The sequence below is a fragment of the Alosa sapidissima genome, chromosome 10, assembly GCF_018492685.1.
Source record: "Alosa sapidissima isolate fAloSap1 chromosome 10, fAloSap1.pri, whole genome shotgun sequence".
NCBI classification, from domain to species: domain Eukaryota; kingdom Metazoa; phylum Chordata; class Actinopteri; order Clupeiformes; family Clupeidae; genus Alosa; species Alosa sapidissima.
Window position 1 is genome coordinate 32,053,517 of NC_055966.1, and position 21,534 is coordinate 32,075,050.

At 40.8% G+C, this 21,534-nt stretch overlaps 2 protein-coding genes and 1 long non-coding RNA gene across 4 annotated transcripts; 1 reads left to right on the forward strand and 2 right to left on the reverse strand.

Annotated features, from left to right (window-relative positions):
* The first annotated feature begins 31 nt into the window (after nucleotides 1–31).
* On the forward strand, nucleotides 32–18,311 carry LOC121720171 (collagen alpha-2(VI) chain-like). Its single transcript, XM_042106090.1, has 29 exons — nucleotides 32–185; nucleotides 3,277–3,393; nucleotides 3,602–4,194; nucleotides 4,287–4,307; nucleotides 4,724–4,789; nucleotides 4,890–4,943; nucleotides 5,143–5,187; nucleotides 5,284–5,310; nucleotides 5,399–5,425; nucleotides 5,665–5,709; nucleotides 5,826–5,879; nucleotides 6,066–6,128; nucleotides 6,699–6,761; nucleotides 7,552–7,605; nucleotides 8,122–8,157; nucleotides 8,253–8,315; nucleotides 8,657–8,719; nucleotides 8,808–8,870; nucleotides 9,809–9,871; nucleotides 11,508–11,558; nucleotides 11,642–11,677; nucleotides 14,504–14,566; nucleotides 15,001–15,063; nucleotides 15,239–15,274; nucleotides 15,374–15,419; nucleotides 15,509–15,661; nucleotides 16,313–16,759; nucleotides 16,868–16,906; nucleotides 17,439–18,311. Exons 2-29 carry the CDS (start codon nucleotides 3,300–3,302, stop codon nucleotides 18,041–18,043), a joined length of 3,033 nt encoding a protein of 1,010 aa, XP_041962024.1. The 5' UTR covers nucleotides 32–185; nucleotides 3,277–3,299; the 3' UTR covers nucleotides 18,044–18,311.
* LOC121720301 lies at nucleotides 606–1,669 on the reverse strand. 2 transcript variants are annotated; one of them, XR_006034489.1, is made up of 3 exons: nucleotides 1,610–1,669; nucleotides 1,349–1,422; nucleotides 606–704 (listed from the first exon to the last, which is right to left on the reverse strand). It is a non-coding gene; the product is annotated as an uncharacterized LOC121720301 (long non-coding RNA). The 2 variants fall into 2 exon arrangements; XR_006034488.1 differs by lacking the exon at nucleotides 1,610–1,669 and having other exon boundaries at nucleotides 1,349–1,602.
* Nucleotides 18,312–18,318: 7 nt separating the features above from the next.
* Nucleotides 18,319–21,435, reverse strand: mrpl32 (mitochondrial ribosomal protein L32). Its single transcript, XM_042106269.1, has 3 exons — nucleotides 21,250–21,435; nucleotides 19,177–19,349; nucleotides 18,319–18,685 (listed from the first exon to the last, which is right to left on the reverse strand). The coding sequence occupies exons 1-3, from the start codon at nucleotides 21,341–21,343 to the stop codon at nucleotides 18,431–18,433; spliced, it is 522 nt and encodes a 173-aa protein (XP_041962203.1). The 5' UTR covers nucleotides 21,344–21,435; the 3' UTR covers nucleotides 18,319–18,430.
* Between the last annotated feature and the right edge of the window lie 99 nt (nucleotides 21,436–21,534).

A 21,534-nucleotide genomic window follows, 5' to 3' on the forward strand; every position in this document is an offset into this window, starting at 1 on the left:
TACAGAGCCGGTTCAGCTCCGTGAGTGGCGGATCCTAAGGAGGGACACGCCTCGACAGGCATGGGGAGCATACCTCTTCCACAGAACTGGGGAGACTTCAGGTGTGGGAGACGGTCTCAGGTGAGGCAGACAGAGCAGTGCCAGGGATTTTCTGCTACTGGAAGCCCCTTTTTTGTCTCTTACAGGTAAGTTTGTAATGCTATTTTGACCAACTTTCATGGTCTTTTCTGCACTCTAAAAAATAATACACTTACTCAACTTAAAAAAATTGAGGTAACAATTTGCATGGATCTTTTTAAGTAATTTCAACTCAAGCCGTTTTTGAGTAAATATTGTGAGACTTATATAGTTAGAACAACTGAATTATATTATATGATCAAATTAATATAATTAAGTTGGTTCAACTTAATTAAGCTTTTAGAGGACAAATCAGGTTGATTGTGCTAAACTAATTGAGTTCTTCTCACTATAAAAGTCTCACAATATTTACTCAAAAAACAACTTGAGTTGAAATGACTTAAAAAAAATTAAGGTAACAATTTGCATGGATCTTTTTAAGTTATAGTAACTTACTTCACTTCTGTCTGAATAAAAGCACACAGCAATTTAAATTTTCTGAAAGCATTGTTTATTTTTAAAGCAATGGCAACTGGTCCAGTTGTGCAATGAATGAATGTAGAGCTCCGTCTGAATTCGTCATTTATCTGTATAAAAGAAAGGCACAATGTTAGAAAATTTACCTCAAGACAAACAACAAAATGAACAAAATCTACATGGTTTGCAGGGATTGACACATAATATTTCTCAAACTTCAAAAATAAATAAATGTTGGCCTACCTATTAGGCCTATGTTCAGGTTAAGCTAAGAATGTCAAATGGCCCACAAACCTTCATAAATAGTGACAATGTTAGGCTTAACTAGGACGACCAAATATGATCCTCAAACACGTGCAGTGTTAGAACTAGCAATGCTAAAATGTTAAGTGCGGAATACAGCTGCCACGGTGAAATTTGAAGACACCAGACAGCTAAATTTACCTTTACTAACTCCAAATGATCAAAGGGCAGGCTGCAGGTAACTTTGAAGACGCCAGCTACCAAAGTCATCTTTTCAAATGGTTTAATTACCGTGCAAGCAGCAGCTAGCTTGGAAGACACGATAGCTACTGTCTGTAGATAGCTAAAATCCATCTTTTCAAATATTCAAATTAGCAAAAGGGCAAGCTGTAGCGTTAATTTCATTTGACTGTCACGTGACAAAGATTTTGACGCACTGTGTGCCGTTGTTTGATAGCTGTTGCTTTTAAAACAAACACAAAAATAGTAGGCTAGACTATTTTGCACGTACCTGTGATGTTCGATGCAGGCTACAGGATCCTGTGCCATAATTTCTGTTACTTCTCAGGCGTGGTCTGGAAGGTCCTGAACGTTCAATCGTGTTATTAGCTTTATAAGTTTGGTCACGAGATTTACAAGTTTCAGGAACTTAATACTTTCTATTGTTAGGTGAAAGCAAGACTGTGTGTTGAAAATCCATATATGAATAAGTTGAGACAGCTTTCTTTCTTTTTCAGTATTACAAACTCCTTAAAATAAATTGTCAACTCACCTATACATGTACAAGTAGCAAACTTAATTTTTTTATGTCGAAAATGTTCTTCATTTTAAGTTTTATCTACTAACCTCTGAATCATTTTTTAGAGTGTGGTTAGGATTTTGTCATTGAAATCCATGGGAGTAACTGGTCTGGTTTAGATTAGCTGTGGGTCTGAATGTTAAGAGAGCGCTCAACTGCATGTAGCATGCAGGCGTGTTTGTGCACATATGGAATAATATAGGCTAATCTGAAATATCATTTCTTTATCATGAAAACGTCTCTATCATCATGAAGATATATACAGTATAAATGAAACATGTCATTGTGTATTGAAGCAGGATGGCCTGAGCACAACATTTTCTGTGCTTTTAAGGTGAACGTTATTTATTTCTAAGAATGGAATGCTCCTCTGTGCCAAAACAAGAGATTGCATATGGGGTCCAGAATCAAACATGTGATCTTGGAAACAGAGTTGTTAAGTGAAGAAATAAAGAATTGTTAGGCTAGGCCAGTGGTTCTCAAACTTTTTCTTTCATTCCCCACTTTGATCAAGGGGGCATTCTCGAGCCCCACCTGTCCCTCATCGCTCTAAGAAAGTGGTAGGTCAAGCTTAAAATTGTCAAATTTATTGAAATAATGACAAGTTCTAAATATATCCTCTTCAACAGAGTTAAAATCAGCTGGTGCTGCAGATATAATAAATAAATACATAACACACATATTTCTGTTTTCCAGCAACATATTAGGAAGCATAGGCCATTTTACAGCATTGTACAATATATTCAATGAAATACCAACATGCTGCATTAAATGAATCTATAATCCAGTCATACTGAGCACTGATGGTTGGGAAATATTTTTGAAATAAACTTTGCAGGGATGTGATGTAGGCCTACTGTTTAATACATGGGATCACAAGAGTGCCTCCCAATCAGACGTTTCAGCATAATCAAAGGCATAATACTGTCGCGATCGAGGCGCCTGTCCCATACTCAAGTTTTTTTGGTGAATGCAGTAATCTTATTTGCTAGGTGAGGTAGGTGCTTGTCTTTGCCTTGTAACTGGACATTTAACTCAAATGTATCGCTAAGATATATCAAATATATCGCTAAGATAGGCCAGCTTCGTCAAGAAATGTTCATTAGTGAGGCGACTCGGAGCTCAAACACGCGCGACAGCACTTTACCTCGGGAAAGCCACCTTGCCTCGCTGTGAAACAGTAGGCTACAGCCTTTTGGTCAGCTTCCATCTCTTCGCAAAGTGCGGAGAATAGACGCGCTTTTAAGGGCCGGGTTTTGATGAAATTCACCACTTTCACAACAACGTTCAAAATCTCATGTAGGTCGGGACTAACTAAGCTGCCTTGACACGAAGGCTTCCCTGTGAATAACACAGTGCGTCCATTGCGCATCGGGTGCTACCTGGGCCCAGGCTACAGATAAAAAAATAAAATAAAAAAAATCCTGTTTTTCACGTCAGTTCGCGCCCCACCTGGCATGTCTCCGCGACCCACAGTTTGAGAAACGCTGGGCTAGGCCTAGTTAAAGAAGGAAAAAATGTTAATGAGAATTGGAAATAAAATTGCATAAAGTCTTATCAGAGCTACACGTCAAGATTTTATGTGAACAGATAATAGATGAATGAAACTGAATTAGTAACTGATATTATTTTTTGAGTAGGGCTTTAGAATAACGGCTGGATCATGGCGTTTTTGAGCTGGGTTGTCCTTCTGTTGAGCATGCTTCAGACGTCAGCCCAGGACCCAGAGTATGACCATCTAATAATTCGCCCTAGTGGTGAGTCCATTTTCTTTTTCTATCTCCAAATGAAACCACAAATGCTGACTTTTTATCATCATGATGAAGCTATTTGGGTGCATGCAAGCAGGAGCGCCTGCAGGAATGAATGTTATGGTACGCATACCATACCCCTCCCCACACCCTCATGTATAGGTTGGTGTTCATTACATTTTCTTTTTTTTCCCTTTTTTTTTAAATCTCCTAGATCAGTTCTTCTGCCCAGTGGGGGTTTACTTTGCGCTGGACACCTCTGAGAGCGTGGCGCTGCGAGATCAACCATGGGGTAGCCGGGTGGATGAACTGAAGACCTTCCTTAAAGTGTTTTCGGGGCGTCTTGAGGCCTCAGTGATGCAATCTCAGGGGATTCAGTGGACATATGGAGGCCTTCATTTCTCCGACCACGTGGAGATCTTTAGCCCGGTAACATCAGACGCAGCACAATTCTTACGTGAAGTCGAAAAGGTGCGCTACATTGGCCGCGGCACCTTCATAGACTGCGCCCTGAAGACGGTGACGGAGCAGGTGCTGAGGTCACCCGGTGGGATGCCGCGCATCCAGTACGCTGTGGTGTTAACGGACGGCTACAGTACAGGCTCACCCTGTGGAGGGGTCCAGCAAGCCGTCGAGGCTGCCAGAGCAGCAGGCATCAGGGTGTTTGTGGTGGCAACCGATGAGGAGACCTCCGAGGGCGATCTCAAGCAGATCGCCAGCTTACCTGTGGAGCTGTACCGGAAGGATTACCTGGCCTTCCCTGATGCTAGACGACAGGCTACCGTGAACAGGATCGTGGACATTATAGTGAGCCCACATTAAGTCGGTTAAACATATTCATTCCTTGATATAAACGTTTTTTGGTTGGTAATATTTACAACACTTGTTTTTATTTTTAGGTGAAAGATGCTGACTTCAAGGTGAGAAGCACTCATTCAGTTTGGACAATTATTGTGACAATCATCGTTTTTTTCCCCCAGAGAGTTTGTAAATGGTCAACAGGTTAACACTGTGTGTGTGTGTGTGTGTGTGTGTGTCACAATAGCCTTTACAGTATATGATTCAGTCTTGCATATAGACTTAACTATTCTATAAATGAGTTAAATATAATCTGTAGGCCTAAAAGGCTGTGAAATATACTTATGAAAGATATGTCTACATTTTACAATTAGTTTCCATAAAAGTCATCATTTAATGGGTTATTTAAGGGGGGGGGGGGGGGTGTCATGCCCTATATTTAGGTTACATTCACTTTTCACTTTTTTTGCATAATTCATTATTTGGATTTTCCATTCTATTGCATAACATCATATTTATTTTGTTTCACTCTCCCCAGTGCCAAGAACCGATGTGCAAAGAAACTGTGGGGATAACGGGACGAAAAGGATACAGAGGAATTAAAGTATGACCGCTGTTTGCAACTGTTTAATTAGCACAAACACTTTTCTCATCTTATGTATCGTATGTGTTGTTCATTTGTGATTTGTTTCATTCATGTTTAGGGTGCAAAGGGAAGCACTGGTGACAACGGTGACCCCGGAGCTTCAGGGCCATCGGTAGGAATTGTAATTCCTTGATGAAGTAATCGTGAGACTAGTCCCATATTTTTCAGCTATCTGGTGCCCAAACCAAGTGCCTTGTGTCTGCCAGACATATTAAGACTTTAGTGTAAAAGGTTGACCACAGTTGAATATTTGTTAGGTGTTGACAGATGCCGTGGTATTTATGTCCCGTTGTTTTTGGTTTACTTTGTAGGGTGATCCTGGTATTGAAGGTCCCATTGGTTTGCATGGTCCAAAGGTATTGGTCATATGGACAGTTATCAGTTATATATCAGTTATATATAACATTATTAGTTGATATGCCTGCAATTATACTGAGTTCTATTTTTTTTAGGGTTTTAAAGGTTTCAAAGGAGACAAGGTATGTGTCTGTTTTTTTCTACTGCACCTTCAATGAGAAAGTTTTGAAATTCTGCTTTTTCTATAAAATCCCTTTATCTGTTTCATAGGGTGATATTGGAGCACTTGGTCCTAAGGTAAACTGACTGAACTGATCTGTTTTCTGTTTATTATTTTTATAAGTCTGTCAGCAAATCTTTTTCTCAGAGTATTTGTCTCGGCAATCGTGATTGAATGTCAAAACATTTTAGTTCAAGCATGTGAAAAATATATTGCTCACAGCACCTTTAATCACCATTTGACATTTTGACATTTAACAGCTGAACGCCTTGGTTGAATTCAATCTCTCTTTTTTTTTATGAACTGAATATGTCAGGGACGATCAGGAGGTCCAGGCTATAGTGGCATAGATGGAGAGAAGGTACAAATCTCTTTCTTTTTCTTTATTCTTTCTTTTTTTTAATGAGGACCCTTCACACCATCTGCCGTAGGCTTTGCAAGCACCCAAAGTCTTTGTCAACTTTTTTTTTCCCACAGGGAAAACGAGGAACCATTGGGGCACCTGGCTGTAAGGGGGACCCTGGTGTGCCGGTAAGTGGGAATGTAATTCAAAGGTGATTTGCTTAATTACGATACTTTACACTTATTTCATAGTTTATCAAATCTGCTGGGTGAATTTGGTTCTTGGGCTTAATTATCAACAACCTTTTACCAGGATTGAGGACTGAGCCTTTAATTGTGTGTCAAATATCTTCTGTAATAATCTCCCATATATAGGGTGACCATGGTCCTGCTGGCGATTTTGGGATTAAAGGAGATTCTGGAGATCCAGGAGAAAAGGTATAGTATTTATATATTTTTTGTGCAGATGTGAAACAATAGGAGAAGTGATGGAAGATATCGCCATGTTCTTAAATTAAGTTAATTACTGTAATTAACTACTGTAATAGACATATATATAGTAATAGACATATATATAGTATTAAGTTAATTACTGTAATTAACTACTGTAATAGACATATATATAGTATTTTGATATTTGTAAAACAAATAATTTAAATCATTCAAAAAAGGAGCCTTTAGAGACTATCAGTCATCCATAAAGCATCACAGACTCCCCATTTTCTCCTGTTGTCTGAAAGTATTATCCAACCCATCCAACCCTGTTTCACCTGTTCCTTCAAGATGCTTCATGTCACAAAATGTATACCTATACGCATAACCTATTCTGATGGCAAAATAATAGGTCAGAACCCAATTATATATAGATTATAAAGTCATTACGCATGTACCGATGCACACTGTTTGCTGTGTTCTGTCATTGTGGGATGTAAAACATATAGTGGATGTACAGTTCTATGGAAAAGAATTTCCTCCTTGGGAAGCTAATTTAACGTGTGCCACTCACAGGGTGTTCCTGGGACGAGTGGCAGACCCGGCCCTCAAGGTGGCCGAGGAAACGCCGGGGAGAAGGTACTCAAATTCTCATAACGATCAGATCACAAAACAGTCTTGTTTAGATCTCACTGTTAAGATCTCACAGCACATAGTAATTGCAGTTGCATATGAATAAATAAAAAAATTAAATTTGAAAAAAGAAGCTTTGTCTCATGTGGAGGGTATTCAGCTGTGTTCATCAGACGTAATTTGACACTAATAGGTCAAAAGGTCATGCGGTTAAATAGATTTATTGGATTTGTGGTGGACATCATCCCTCATAGCCAGTGCTAAATGGATTATTTGAATGTGTCGAATATCCAACATCCAATATAAAACTAACTTTACCACGGTTCACATTGGTTGGTTGTTATGTCGACGCCAGGTGCATTTTGATAACTAGCACTCATCCAAAGAAGGCTACCTGTTACTGGTAAGCTTGTAAATCTTTGCATTCAAACACTAATTGCCAGAGGTGTATAGAGATTTGAATTTGTGTAAACATTATCCAGTCCATTTATTTCAGGAGGAGGAACATTGTGGATACATTGTGAATTGTAGGCCTACACATAGGGTCACTAAATATACTGTATTTAATTCAGACAGAATATAATTTTGTAATCATTTTCATGTAATTTTCCTCTCATATTTTTGGCAACCGCCTGGGTCGCGCCCTCAGTTTAAGAACCACTGAATAGATTACAGGTGGATTTCAGTTGACGGTGTTAACTACTGTTTGAATTGAGGGTTTTAGGATAACTGAGTTAGGCAGTATTCAACAGATTCACAACAGTTTCATTTGATTTTAACTGACTTATTTTTATAGGGTGTTGTTGGGTATGTCGGCAACCCTGGCTTACCAGGACAAAAGGGAGCCAAGGTAATGTATATGTGTTTCCTTGGTTCACTTAGATGCATGGGGATATAAAATATATTGGTGTACTTACACAAATGTGTAAGAGAGGCACTTGTTGAAAACAGCAGATAAAATGTATTAAATGTAGGATAAAATGGGTGTAGACACTTCCGAGCATACAGTATGCCCTCAAGGATGATATTAACTTGTCATAACTGGTACTATTAGCTTGTACTTGTAATAACAGAAGGTTCTGGAAATATTCCACAGATAATAAAAGCAGATTCACAGGTATTAGACCACTAGTTGTTAAAACCAAGTATAAATAATTTCCACTATGGGCAAAATCATAGGGTGTTCGTTAGCAACCCGCCGAGGACTGTCTGTGTACCCCCAATGGTCCACCAACGATGAGGGAAATTGCCAGTGGACTGCCAGATCTGCCCCCAGTGGTCCACCAGCCTCTGGCTATCTGGGTTGGTAAATAAAAGCAAAACTCCTCTATACCCATAAAGCCTTTTCCAAACCTCTGTTCTCTAGGGTCCAACTGGGACAACAGGACAGACTGGTGACTCTGTGAGTAAAATAAGATGCAGGTGGAAAAATCAACTGCACTGTATGACAAATAAGCAGGTGCTTTGCAGTTGCTCAACCCATCACACTATCTCTAGGGTCCCAGAGGAGATGCTGGCAAAGCAGGCCCACGTGGCAAAGCAGGCCCAGTGGGAGACAAGGTGAGGTGCTGTTGATAATGTGTAACTACAACTGTGTTAATGAAGGATAATGTGTAACAACAACTGTGTTAATGAAGGATAATGAGTGACGACAACAACTGTGTTAATGAAGGATAATGTGTAACAACAATGGTGCTAATGAAGGATAATGTGTAATAACAACTGTTAATGAAGGATGATGTGTGACAACAACTGTTCATTAAGGATAGTGTGTGACAACAACTGTGCTAATGAAGGATAATGTGAAACTACAACTGTTAATGAAGGATAATGTGTAGCAATGATGGATGATACTGATGATAATGAAATGATATTCCTGTTGATGCTGCTGGGCTCTGTAGGGTGAAGACGGCCCTGAGGGTGAAAGAGGGCCCAGTGGAGAGAGAGGCCAGCCAGGGGTCGCTGTGAGTGCACTTCCCCAAATGGACATGAACAGAGGAGCCACAGTGTGTGAGTGACCCGGTGTAATTTGTGCTTACTTTTCCCCAACAGGGATCACCTGGTTTTCCAGGAATCAGGGGCGAAACAGGTCAGGGAGGAAGAGCCGGTCCACAGGTGAGCTTGACGATGTGCCGTCCGTCAAAGTTGATCACACAAGAGCTTTCGTGGTGTTGGTAGAGTTCCGGGTCCATTTTTTTGCATAACCTGCAAATATATTATAGGCTTAAGCTACTCATTATGTCTGCATGCCTGCACGAACAAGAAGTCGAGTAAGATAGTGAGAAAATAAGGCTTATGATAGACACACCACAGTGTAGCAAAGTTGTGTAAGCATTGCGTTGCTCTCACTTTTTTTTATTTACTAAAAGATACACTTAGACAAATGGAATCAGAAACTATTCTGGCAATGTGTTGTTTCAGAACATAATTATAAGTATAAGTATAAGTATAAATATATATACTCTTTTGATCCCGTGAGGGAAATTTGGTCTCTGCATTTATCCCAATCCGTTAATTAGTGAAACACACTCAGCACACAGTGAACACACAGTGAGGTGAAGCACACACTAATCCCGGCGCAGTGAGCTGCCTGCAACAACAGCGGCGCTCGGGGAGCAGTGAGGGGTTAGGTGCCTTGCTCAAGGGCACTTCAGCCGTGCCTACTGGTCGGTGTTCGAACCGGCAACCCTCCAGTTACAAGTCCGAAGCGCTAACCACTAGGCCACGGCTGCCCACCTGATTGAACATTGCAATTAGGTCGATTTTAAACAGGCTTTCTCAGCTTTTTTTCATCTTAAAGCTGATTTGTTACAATTAGATATCAAGATTGGGAGTGTAAGTTTCACACATACAGTCTTAGTTGTAATTACCCTGTATGTGCATCTGGAAACCTCAGTGAGAAGTTCCTGTTAAGATGCTCTTAGATGTCTAGTGCGACTGCTTATAAATCTGCAAATGTTTTCATGACAGCAACAACAGTTAACAAACTACTAACGGCTAACGATGCTTTCAGGAAACTGGGCCCTAAGATTGACCTTTGCCTTGTTTTGCAGGGTCCCCCAGGGGAGGCAGGGGACTTTGGCATAAGAGGAGACAATGGAGAGCCTGGTCCTAGGGTATGAATGAGAGGCCCCTACTGGTTGTCACAGGTTGCATGCTGAAACCTGCTCAATCATTTGTCAACACTGAAAACTGAAGGCTGGAGCTGTTTTTTGACACAATGGTGAAAGATGAAATTGCAAACCTCAAACACTTACAAACCCAAATCAGAAAAAGTTGGGACGTTGAGCAAAATGCAAATATAAAAAGAATGTGATAATATACAAGTCTCGTAAACCCATATTTGGCAGCAAAAAATACATAGACAACAAATCAAATGTTGAAAATGAACATTTGGACTTCATGGAAAATATATGTTAATTTTGAATTTGATGACAGCAATATGTTTCAAAAAAAGTTGGGACAGGGAATGTTAATTTAATAAAATTCTGTAAATTATTAGGAACTGAGGATATCAGTTGCTACAGTTTTGAGAATGAAATGTTGTCCCATTACTCCCCGATATAGGATATATATTTCCTTACTGTTTTCTCGGTTTTTGCTTCTTTTTCGCTGGCTCTGTCATGACGAATGTCTGAGAAACTCCATTGCTACCTTTTTCTAGCCGGTGCCTGGCGTGTATATGTATTTGAATGCAGTAAAGGAATTCGTTACACTCGTTATACTTCCTGACACTGAGGCCGTCGGCCCGCCGGCCCACAGTTGCAAGGATGGTTTTTCCGCTCACAGGCGCTAGGTGGAAGTGAGACGGCCACCATTCAACCCGAAAAAAGTCATATAACCATTCCAATGACTCTGAAGCTGTTAAATTAAGGTAAATTAAGCTAAAAAACGTGCACATTAAGCTAAAAATCCTGCATATTGGGCCTTTAAAGGTGCCATGTGTAAGAATTGAGGTATTAGCATGCTAAATTACTAGCCACAGCCCGACAGGTGTCATAATACCAGTTTCTGCCATGGGAGGCGGTATGTGGGCAACATAACCGCCAGCCAAACTGCAATATACGAATAACTCGCACGGCTTGTGGGCGTACTTGAACCAAAGAGTATACACCTGTCGGGCTGTGGCTAGTAATTTAGCATGCTAATTCAGGTTGATATCTCTGCAGCACTATACCTTGTCATTCTTTTAATTACATCATCGCCCTTATTTCTTCTCATTCTTTTGATGCGTGTAGCTCACTTTTTGGATATTTTTACCTCAATTCTTACACATGGCACCTTTAACCTCATAGCTGAAGAATTTTTGCAAAATCATAATAAGCCGCAGCTAATAGTTGGGAAATTATGGTAAATATATGCAGAATTCATTTTGCCATTGTTTTCCTGAAATATTCAACGTCTTCCCTGGAAAAGACATTACCTGGATGGCAGTATACAGTATGCTGCTCAAAACCTGTGTACATTTTTCAGAATTGATTGTGCTTTGATGCCCATGCTGTAGCGTTGCTGGTATCAAATTCAAAAATAACATAATATTTACCATGAAATAGTCAAATTTGTCATTTTCAACATTTGATATGTTGTCCTTTTTGCAACTAAATATGAGTTTAAGAGATTTGCCGATTATTACATTCTGTTTTTATTCACAGAATAAAACGTCCCAACTTTTCTGATTTGGGGTTACAATTCATGTCTGTAAAAATGTGATTAAATGTGTGAAAGATTTTGATAATTTTGAACATTTTACAGGGAGACCGCGGGAAGGATGGGCATAAATTCCCAGGCCCTAGAGGCATACAGGTAATTCACTGGAAGTTATTATTAAAATGTACGCATATCTGTGCCATGGAAAAGTACAAGCTTTCTTCTCCTCTTGCCTGCAGGGAGACAGAGGAGAGCCTGGTTTGCCAGGACTTCAGGTAATCCATCCGTGTTCCAACATTATAAAATTAACCCTGAACAAAGTACGAAGTGCAGGTATAAGGTGTAGAGGGAGAGCAGCTTCACAGAAGAGAACTTCTGACGGCAAATTTGAGAAAAAGTTGGTAAACCACCCTTCTTACCTAATTTGAGGGTGCTGATTCTGAATATTTTGTTTACCAAGCTCAATTCTGAGTTCTAAGCTGCATAATCAGCATTTTAACATAAAATAGTGATTATTTTTGTTTATTGTTCCCTAAATTGGGTTGATTTCAAAAGTAATCACTAAAACCAAATAAAAGTGTTCTCTAAATTAAATGTTTGAGCATTAAATAAGCCATACTATAGTTTATTAAGGTATTTAATGGGAACATGATTACAGTTAACATGTAATAAACTCGGAAATTCTAATCAAAACACATATTTTTATTGCTAACATAGTGAGTCACTCGTGGTGTTTAATGCATTTCATCACAATAACAAATTGCACAGATAACCTTCAACTCAGAATATATCCTACAGTACATATGAACTTAGATAACAGGAAAAAGCCTAATGCAGAACTGCATCTACCGTCAGCAACAACCGTCAAGTAAAAAACATTTTACTTCTAGTAACACTGGATTTGGTATGTGTGCTTGCCTCTATACTAGAGCTTGATAATGTGCTCTTCTAATATGCCATTGAGCAGCATCACTTGTTGGTGGTAGAGCCATGATCCTCGACATCTAGAAAACAGAGTGGCTCTGGCATAGTGTTGTCACGATACCAAAATTATGACTTTGATACAATACCATAAATATCTTGATACTCGATACTGAAGCGATATCCAAATCCTAAAATATCTGGAAAAGAAAGGACGCAGGCCTCCTCCAAGTGTATTGAGTCATTTGTGTTGAATTTGGTGCACTTTTGGTCAATTCTGGGTTTCAAACTTCTAAACTTCCTACATAATTATTATTTTTGTAGTCAGTAAAATAATAGTTTGTGTGTGATTAAGTCCTTTATTGTTTGTTATAGCTCATTTATATTGTGTGATGTTTTGGCAATACATTACCTTTAAATAGCCAAAGTAGGCTAGATCAAGGTCAGTGTTCAAATTACTGCATGCAAATCACTTAATGCTATGCAGAAGAGCCTAATCTTTAGGCCATCTGATGTAGGCTACCCTAGGCCTTCCCGTGTTTATGGGATTTTTTTGACAGTTGCAAAGGGAAAAAAGTGAAGATAGTCTTCTTTGCTCCCAGTGTAATTTAACAAGTACGTTTCAACCGCTCTTTGGGTCTTAATCAGATACGCCTACACCATTATTACATTACATTACATTACATTTGGCAGACACATTTTTAACTAAAGCGACTAACAACATGGTAACAGTTAAGTTTTAAAGCAATTCTCTCAACAATTTTAGGACAATTTAAAAACGGTAGAGTACAGCAAAAATAAGTGCATCAGTGAGTACTGTTTTTAAACTGTTGAGTGTCAGTTCAAGACAGATGGTAAGTGCTAGGATCAGCAAGACTTGTTGTAAGTGGTGCTATGAGAGGATATGTTCTCTAAAGAGCTGGGTCTTCAGGAGTTTTTTGAAAATGGAGAGGGATGACCCTGCCCTTGTAGGAACTGGCAGTGTGTTCCACCAACGAGGAACAACAGATGAGAAAAGTTTGGATTGGCCTGAGCGTATCTGTTGCAATATCTGTGTGCATTCCTACATTAGGTCTATTTCTTTGATAGTCAACATTATTTGCTACCACATAACAAATACCAAATAACAATACAAAAGTTTCTTACAAACTTCCCTGCATACTTCTTTAATGTGCTGCAGTCAGATGGGTGCCCTAAAGACATAACTAGATCTTGAGCATCTATTACCAGTGTTGAATGAGCAGTTTTTGTGATCACTACTGGACATTCCGTATTGCTAGACAGCACTTGAGTGAGGATGACTTATTTCCACTTCACAAATAACCATCGCTATCTGCAATAGCTACAGTACAGGGACATTAATCAGTTCATAGCTGAGGATTTGTCCTAGGTCCACTTCCCTTTCAGCATCATATGCAGTAATGATGCACTAGAGAATGTATCTTTTTGTTGCAGCATAAAGGATATCTTGTCTAAATTTTATTTTTATTTGCAAATAATGCAATCTCCATAGCACTCTTCAGCAATCCATTTTTTTGCATGGTTGGGATTTGAATGATAGGAAAGAGCACCAGTGAGATGTTTTAACTAGGCAAGCACAGTCGCCTTTACAGTAAAAAAAAATACAGTGTAAATCCTCTGTAAAGACTGACAACTGTTCATAATAGTTAATGACAAAGTACTTTCTACAGAAAAAAGAGCAGTCACCTACTATTCTATCAATTTATTATCAGGAATCTATTTTGCTTCTAAACGTCATACTGAATTTTAGCTATTATTTCAATTTATATTTTAATTTTATCTTATTTTCATTTGCTACTTGAGGGTCATTGGGGTAATTCCTGTCCTGTCCTACAACATATCTGATACATAAAGAGTATATTAATGCCTTATTTTTTGGCAATTCCTATGATATCTGATGGCAAAACCAAAAAGTATGTGAATTATGCTAATTATGCTATTTTTTAACAGGACTTTTTCTGAACGTTTGTTAGCTATCTGCTCTCCCTCTAGTATAGTTCTCTGTTATATTGGTTAAGATTTAACTATTATAAATGTAATATTTACTCTATATTGCATATTATGTTAGATTATATTATGGATATAAGTATACCTATTACACACATTAATGGTAATATAAGCATGTTATGAAACATTCCTGAAATAATTCTCTTTTTCAGGGCCAAAGAGGATTCCTTGGAGAGAAAGGAACCCAGGGATCAAAGGGACCCAATGGGGAATCAGTAAGTGTGGCTGACAAATGAAATGAGGAAGGCAGGGGATATTTGTAGGAATTAACAATGAAAACAATCCAAGAGCTAAGATGGAGCTTCAGTTTTGAACTGGTGATTTCATCAAACATTTTGTCTGTCCTATCTAAGTGGGTGAAATTATGCTTATGATTTGAAGTGTTTTCATGTACATGTCTACATGTCCAATACCATTACAACTTACACTTACCATTACACTTACAGGATGTGGTGGAGCAGTGGTAGCATCACTCACTTGATTCATACTGTTGTCCGTGTTGCTATGGATAGCTTTAAAAGCATAAGCATAGGATAAAAGCATCAGTCAACTTTAACTTTAACATGTCAGCTGAAATATAGCTAAAATAGAAGCCTATACTGTGTTTACGTACTTTCCATGATCTACTTCCTGACTGTTTTGGCCCTAGGGGGAACCAGGCCCTGAGGGTGCACCTGGAGACAGAGGACCAAGGGGACCGCCTGGGCCGCAGGTGAGTAATGAACATTCCTTTCCACATGGCAGCTCCACTTGGGTAAAGACAAACACCTCTTTCAAGAGTCTTTTAACTTAACTCTGATGTACTCACATGTTTGTGTGTATGTGGAGTGAAGCTAGAGCATATGGGTACAAAATGTGAAAAAATAACCTGAATTCACTTTTTTCAGGGTTCACCTGGTCCAAGAGGTCTTGCTGGCATGTCTGTAAGAAAAAATGAGATTTGTGTTTATTCGTATAGATTCACTGTTTAAAAAAAATGGCCATATCACAGAGTCAGACTCCATTCTCTTTTTCTCCTACAGGAATGTGACATCATGAGTGTTGTGAGAGAGACATGTGGTTGCTGTGGTAATATTCTGTCTTAACACTCTGTTTTGTACTTCAAACGTCAACAACCAAACATGCAACACACTGACATATATTGCTTTTTTTGTCAGACTGTGAGAAGACGTGCCCTCCCTTGGACTTGGTGTTTGTGATTGACAGCTCAGAAAGCATTGGAAAAACCAACTTCAGTCTCGCCAAAAACTTTGTTATCAGTGTTGCAAACAGACTAGGAAAGATGGCCAAGAACATCACTGATCTCTCAGGTAATCTGTCTACATTACGCGGAAGCCCAGACATATGATCTTTGACACTCTAATTAAAACTGGCTTAGAGAAATATACTCAAACCATTACAGAGGTTTCAGTGTAATGTACCATACCTTTCTAGGTAAGATATACTGTACTTAAAGGGACAGTCAGAGATTGCACAGGAAGTCACATTTGTTTATGTCTGTGTTTATATTCAAATTTATTAGCAGACACTTTTGTCCAAAACAATGTAAATTTTAACTAAGGACCAAATGGGACTCACCAGAGAGGTAGCTTACCCCTCCCTTCACTCTTCCCAGAGAAAGTCCACACAGAAAGTTGTTTTTGTTTGGGGGACAGGCCCCACTTTGTTTACAGTTTTCAGAGCCTGGGCTGCCTAGAGACTGTTTTTTTCAGTGTACGCATGGAATGGGCAGCTAGCGAAACGTAAGGAGATGATTGCTGAATGTGACAAAAAATGTTATGGTCTTGAAATTGTGTACGATCGCTGACTGACCCTTTAAAGCACATCTTTCACAAAGTAGCGTTACTCTTCTTCTTTCTCTTCTGTCAATTTTCTTTTAAGATGGAATAATAAGCATGACTGGTATCACCTCACCATCATGCTTCTTTACATCTTTCTGCACCTTTGTGTTTGGTTCTCAGGCTCACGTCTGGGAGTGGTGCAGTACAGCCACCAGGGGGAAGTGCAGGCGATCCGCATGGACGACCGCGGGATCACCTCCGTGTCCTCCTTCAAGGCCAAGGTCAAGGCAATGGAGTGGATTGCTGGAGGCACCTGGACCCCTTCGGCCCTTAAATACACCTACGAGACCCTGATCGTGCCTGGGAGAAGACAGGGCACGAAGGTGGTCGCCATTGTCATCACCGACGGCCGCTATGACCCCAAAGACCTGGACAAACTGGAGGGTCTGTGCAGTGGCGTGGAGGTGTATGCCATCGCCATTGGGGACATGTTCAACACGAGCGCCGAGAGGCTGGCGCTGGGGCGCATCGCCTGCAACATCAAGGACAGGGTGAAGACGCTGAGCGTGTATGCCGAACTCACCGCCGAGGAGTTCCTGGAGGAAATTGAGCGGATCCTCTGCCCAGGCAAGTCTGTGCGGAACCTGTCGACACGCACGCCTAGACTTATCCTCTCGCACAATTGCCACTGGCTGACGGATCATTAACAATGCCTTGTGTTCGCTCTGTTTTCAGACCCGGAAAACATCTGCCCAGACCTGAACTGTGCCTCAGGTAAAAGCAATCCTTTTTGCTGTCATGTATTTACAAAAGGAGCTGTGATGGCACCTTCCCCAGTCTATGTGCACACAAGGCCTATTTGCATTTCTTCTCTGGGATCCATTACATGATTCCAAGCCTAGTGGCAATAGCAGATTAAAGAAGTGTGATTGAAAGCACTATCTCAAGAATATTAAGTTTACTGTAGTTATTTTTAAACAGTGAACATGCAAATATCTAATTAATCAAGATACGTGTAGGTACATGTAGAAACAGGAGAATGGTCTAACGTTAGTGAGCCTTTAGGAGAGAACCTTTTCATGTAATGGCTAACGAAAATTTTGAGCACATTCTGAGATTTCAATAAAGCTTAAATTCTAAAAAATGTGTTCAAATTTTAAATACAAATTGGAACTCCAACATTCAAACTCAAGAAGGATAGTGAGAGTTTAGGAGAACAGGAAGAGTTCAAGTTGTTTAGAATTAGAAGTTAAACTAGACTGCAGTTATAGTTCATGACATGTCTTGACTCCTCTACCTGTGACAGATTTGAGTGTGGCTCCTCTAACTCAGCGGCCAGTTGACCTGCTGTTCTTCGTGGATGGCTCTGAGAGGATGGGCCCTGACAACTTTGTCCGTGTGATGCATTTCATCGAGAAACTCTCACATGAGATCCCCCTCTCGACCAGGGAAGGGGACTATAAAGGGGCGCGTTTTGCCGTGATGCAGTTTGGCGGGGAGCAAGATCCAGACTTGCTCCTGGATTTTACAGCCAAGCGCAGGTCCTTCACTAACCTCGCGTCCCGGGCTGTGTACCGCGAGTCCTCCTCCACTCTGGGCAGTGCTATCCTCTTTGCGGCCAACAATCTCGTGAATAGTGGTGGCCGGTATCGAGGGGTCCGTCCAGACGCAGAACTGTCCTTTGTCTTCATCACAGATGGGGTCACTAGTGACAAAAGCTTCGCCGAAGGATTGGCAGCCATGCGCAAGACGAATGCTGTGAGTATGGCAATATCAGCAGGGTCAGACATAGACCATGACCGACTGCTGCAACTCGTCTTCAGAGACAAATCGCTGATATTTAACTTGAAGAGCTACAAGGACCTCTCTCACCCAAGGATCATCAAGCATATTGCTCACTGTTTGGGATAACATTGTAGGTCAATATTGAAATGTTTAGAGCGTGCATTAGGGTGCTTTATTATGTTTAATCTAATGAGATCATGTGAAATTATGTGAATGTTTTAAACATGTGTGCCGCTGTGTCTATCTAATGACTTAAATGTAGTGATCAGAGGGCTTTGCCTCTGTCTAGTCAGAGCCTTGTGGGGTGGGGAAACAATGCTTAGATTTTGTGCTGTTGCGTTGCAGATGTTGTGCCGTATAATCAGTGATAAATAAAGATATGAATAAAAGACTACAGGAGGTGTTGTCTTTACACACAGGCAATTTATTGCAAATGATCTCACAATGATCCACTGTTTTCTTACGCAGTCTGACAAATAACAAAGCAGGCAGCACGGCACAACTAACCCAAGCTTAGCTTAGGATAAACCAGGAGGGTCGTTTTCTGGGTCGCTCCACTACCCTCTTGTCCTTGTCACCTTCCCCTGGAGTCTCACCGTCGTACAGGATCACTGTCTCCATGGCTGGAGTGTTCAGGGGCTTACCCTCCATGGCAAATATCTGTTTGCGAATCTCTCCCGTCTCCCTACGCACCTTGGCGTAGCAGTACCCACACAGTGTGTGCTTTTGCTTTGGGTGGCCGCACTCTAGACACGGCTCAATGTTTGTCTGTGGGGGAGATAAACAAATGCACAGTGACCCTCACTTGGGAACAAGACACAAACAATATATTTAGATCAAATTGTATCTCAAATGAAACGATGCAAACTAGCAGGCAAACTCGAGCCATACGTTTCACACTATAGGTGATAATCTACAACAACAATTGTCTTATTTTAACAAGGAAGCATGCTGTGCACTGGCAATTCCAAAACGCATGAAAACCCTTTCACCCAGGGTTTGCCATGTTCTTTCACAATTAATTACAGAAGGTTATACCGGTAACCTTCAAAAACTCTGAAATGGCTGATGCTAAAACTTCACCCCCAGCTCTGACATTGTTGTCACTGTCAGAGGCCATTACATCACACTGTGTAATTACTCTTAGCCATTAACAAGAGGTGTGCCATATAGCTGCCACTTGCAGGCACATTTATAAACATGGAAAAAGAAACCCTGGAGCTTGCTCATTGGCAAGGTCTCAAATGGAAGTGTCATACCTTCACTTTAATTAACTTCTCTGGTGCTCTTCTTCTTGTGCGGTTGATCTCAATTGTACGCCTCTTTTTTGGAGCAGCCATCCAGAATATGCTGTCCAGGAAGCTGGGTGCCGGATTCCCATCTTGCACAGATTGGGGTAGAACACATGGACCATGAACAGCCAAAGCTGGAGCTTTAAAATCAAAATCACAGATTAGTTGGAGTATTCTTGTGTATTCAGTACATTTTGGGTGTCCAATTTTATAGATGTCTGTACAGGAATAATTGAATAGCTATGCTCCAGATACAGACTTATGACAGACTTGTCAGCTCGAAAAGTTTAACTTCTATCAGGCCAATCAAATCGTGTATAGAGTCGTTAGGCGGGCTTAACATATGATTGATGGCAGAGTTGCAACGGTTTGGCTTGAATTCCCTGCTACTTGAAAACAAAGAAGATGGATGTTGCTGTTGGCCAACAGTGTGACACACGAGTTAAGCTTGTTTAAAGTTGGCAAAAGTTTGAACTAGCCAACTAGCTCCGCTGGTGGGAAAACGCATGGGACTCAGCGCTGTCCTATTGCGTGCAGAGGGAATTTGAAAGACAACCAATTATCCCGCCCCTCGGACTGAGCACTGCGAACGGTGAGTGCCCAGACCCTACATTTTAATGTGGGTCTGGCTCGTCAGGCTAGGGGTTTGTAAGTTGTTTCATGTCTTTTCAGTAGTTTGATTGTTCGTCTTCATTACAAAACCCCTTACTGCTGCTTCAGTGAGGCCCAGATCTCTATTGCCAAATGAATCAGAACATCGCCAAAATAGCAGATGTTGTAGGGTGCTCCAGAGCAGCAAACAATAGTGGATGACGGAGCGGCAAAGCTTGATGCAGCGACAGGGTGTCCAAACAGACACTGGGGTGTTTGGTATCCGAAGGTCACAGTGAAGTCCATCATGTCTGGTCCGAACAGACAGATGGGCTACTGCGCACAGCTCACAACACACATTGCATCACACCATGCTGCACACAAGGATGCATAGCTAGCTGCAGATGAGGAGCAGCCGTGGCCTACTGGTTAGCGCTACGGACTTGTAACCGGAGGGTTGCCGGTTCGAACCCCGACCAGTAGGCACGGCTGAAGTGACCTTGAGCAAGGCATCTAACCCCGTAGTCCTCCCTGAGCGCTGGTGTTGTTGCAGGCAGCTCACTGCGCCGGGATTAGAGTGTGCTTCACTTCACTGTGTGCTGAGTGTGTTCCACTAATTCACGGATTAGGATACATGCAGAGACCAAATTTCCCTCACGGGATCAAAAGAGTATATATACTTATATATAGATGAGACAGAGAGCTCATGTCATCCCTCTAATATACAGAGTGCTAACAATAGCCATCACACAAGTTTCAGAATTGGACGTTGCAACAGTTGCAGAAGGTTGTCAAGGACCAGCTTTGTTACTTTACGTGGATGACAGGTGAGTGTAACTGGAGATGACAAAAGATGACAATAAGTTGCACTGTGGAGGGACATAGGTCAGAGGAGGGACTGTGTTGTACTGGGAAACCCTGTGCCCAACATTCATGTGGATGTCCATTTCACACATCCCCACCTCCAGCTAGTGTACCCTTCAATTAAATTTTAACACTGGACAATGCCAGTGTCATCTTTCAAAAAAAAGAAGGCACACTGCCTTGCTGCACACAAGAAGGTTACAAGGACTTCCAAGGTCTTGCTTTCTCCTTGGAATCCATGTAGTGAAATTAGTCTACAGTGGTAGAAAGTGTTGTGGAGTCCATGCCTTGGCAGTTTCAGTGGCACTGTGGCAGACGACCAACAACATATTCATACGTTGCCATCTTCACTCATCAGTATATACCTGACTGGATAATTTGCTTGCTGTCTCAAACATAGGCCATATATCATATGCAATTACAGCTAAAAGCGGTAGCTGATTCAAACCCAGTCATAACCAAACATTACGTCTCCTTACCTGGAGAGGTTAAGGAATACATTAGTCCTACTCTATATAACGTTATTGATATACAGGCTAGCTTGCTAATACTAATGTTAGCTAGCTAAAGTTATATCTGACTCACCGAAATTTCTGTCAAAGCCTGCAATGTCTGTCAGCGTAGCTTCAGCTCGTTGCAAAGACCGTCTGAGAAAGTTAAAAAGACCTAAAAGGCTCATTTTCTGACAGAGATATAGAAGCTTAACGACTAAAGAAGGATAACATGCGTCCACATCCTCACGGTCACACTGACTGAATCTGCACAGCAAAACTATGACAGGTGTACTGCGGCTGCGCAACCAGACACAAGGCATTATGGACATCGAAGTATTCTAAAAATGTGTGTGTTTAAAAAAACTGTGACTTTTGG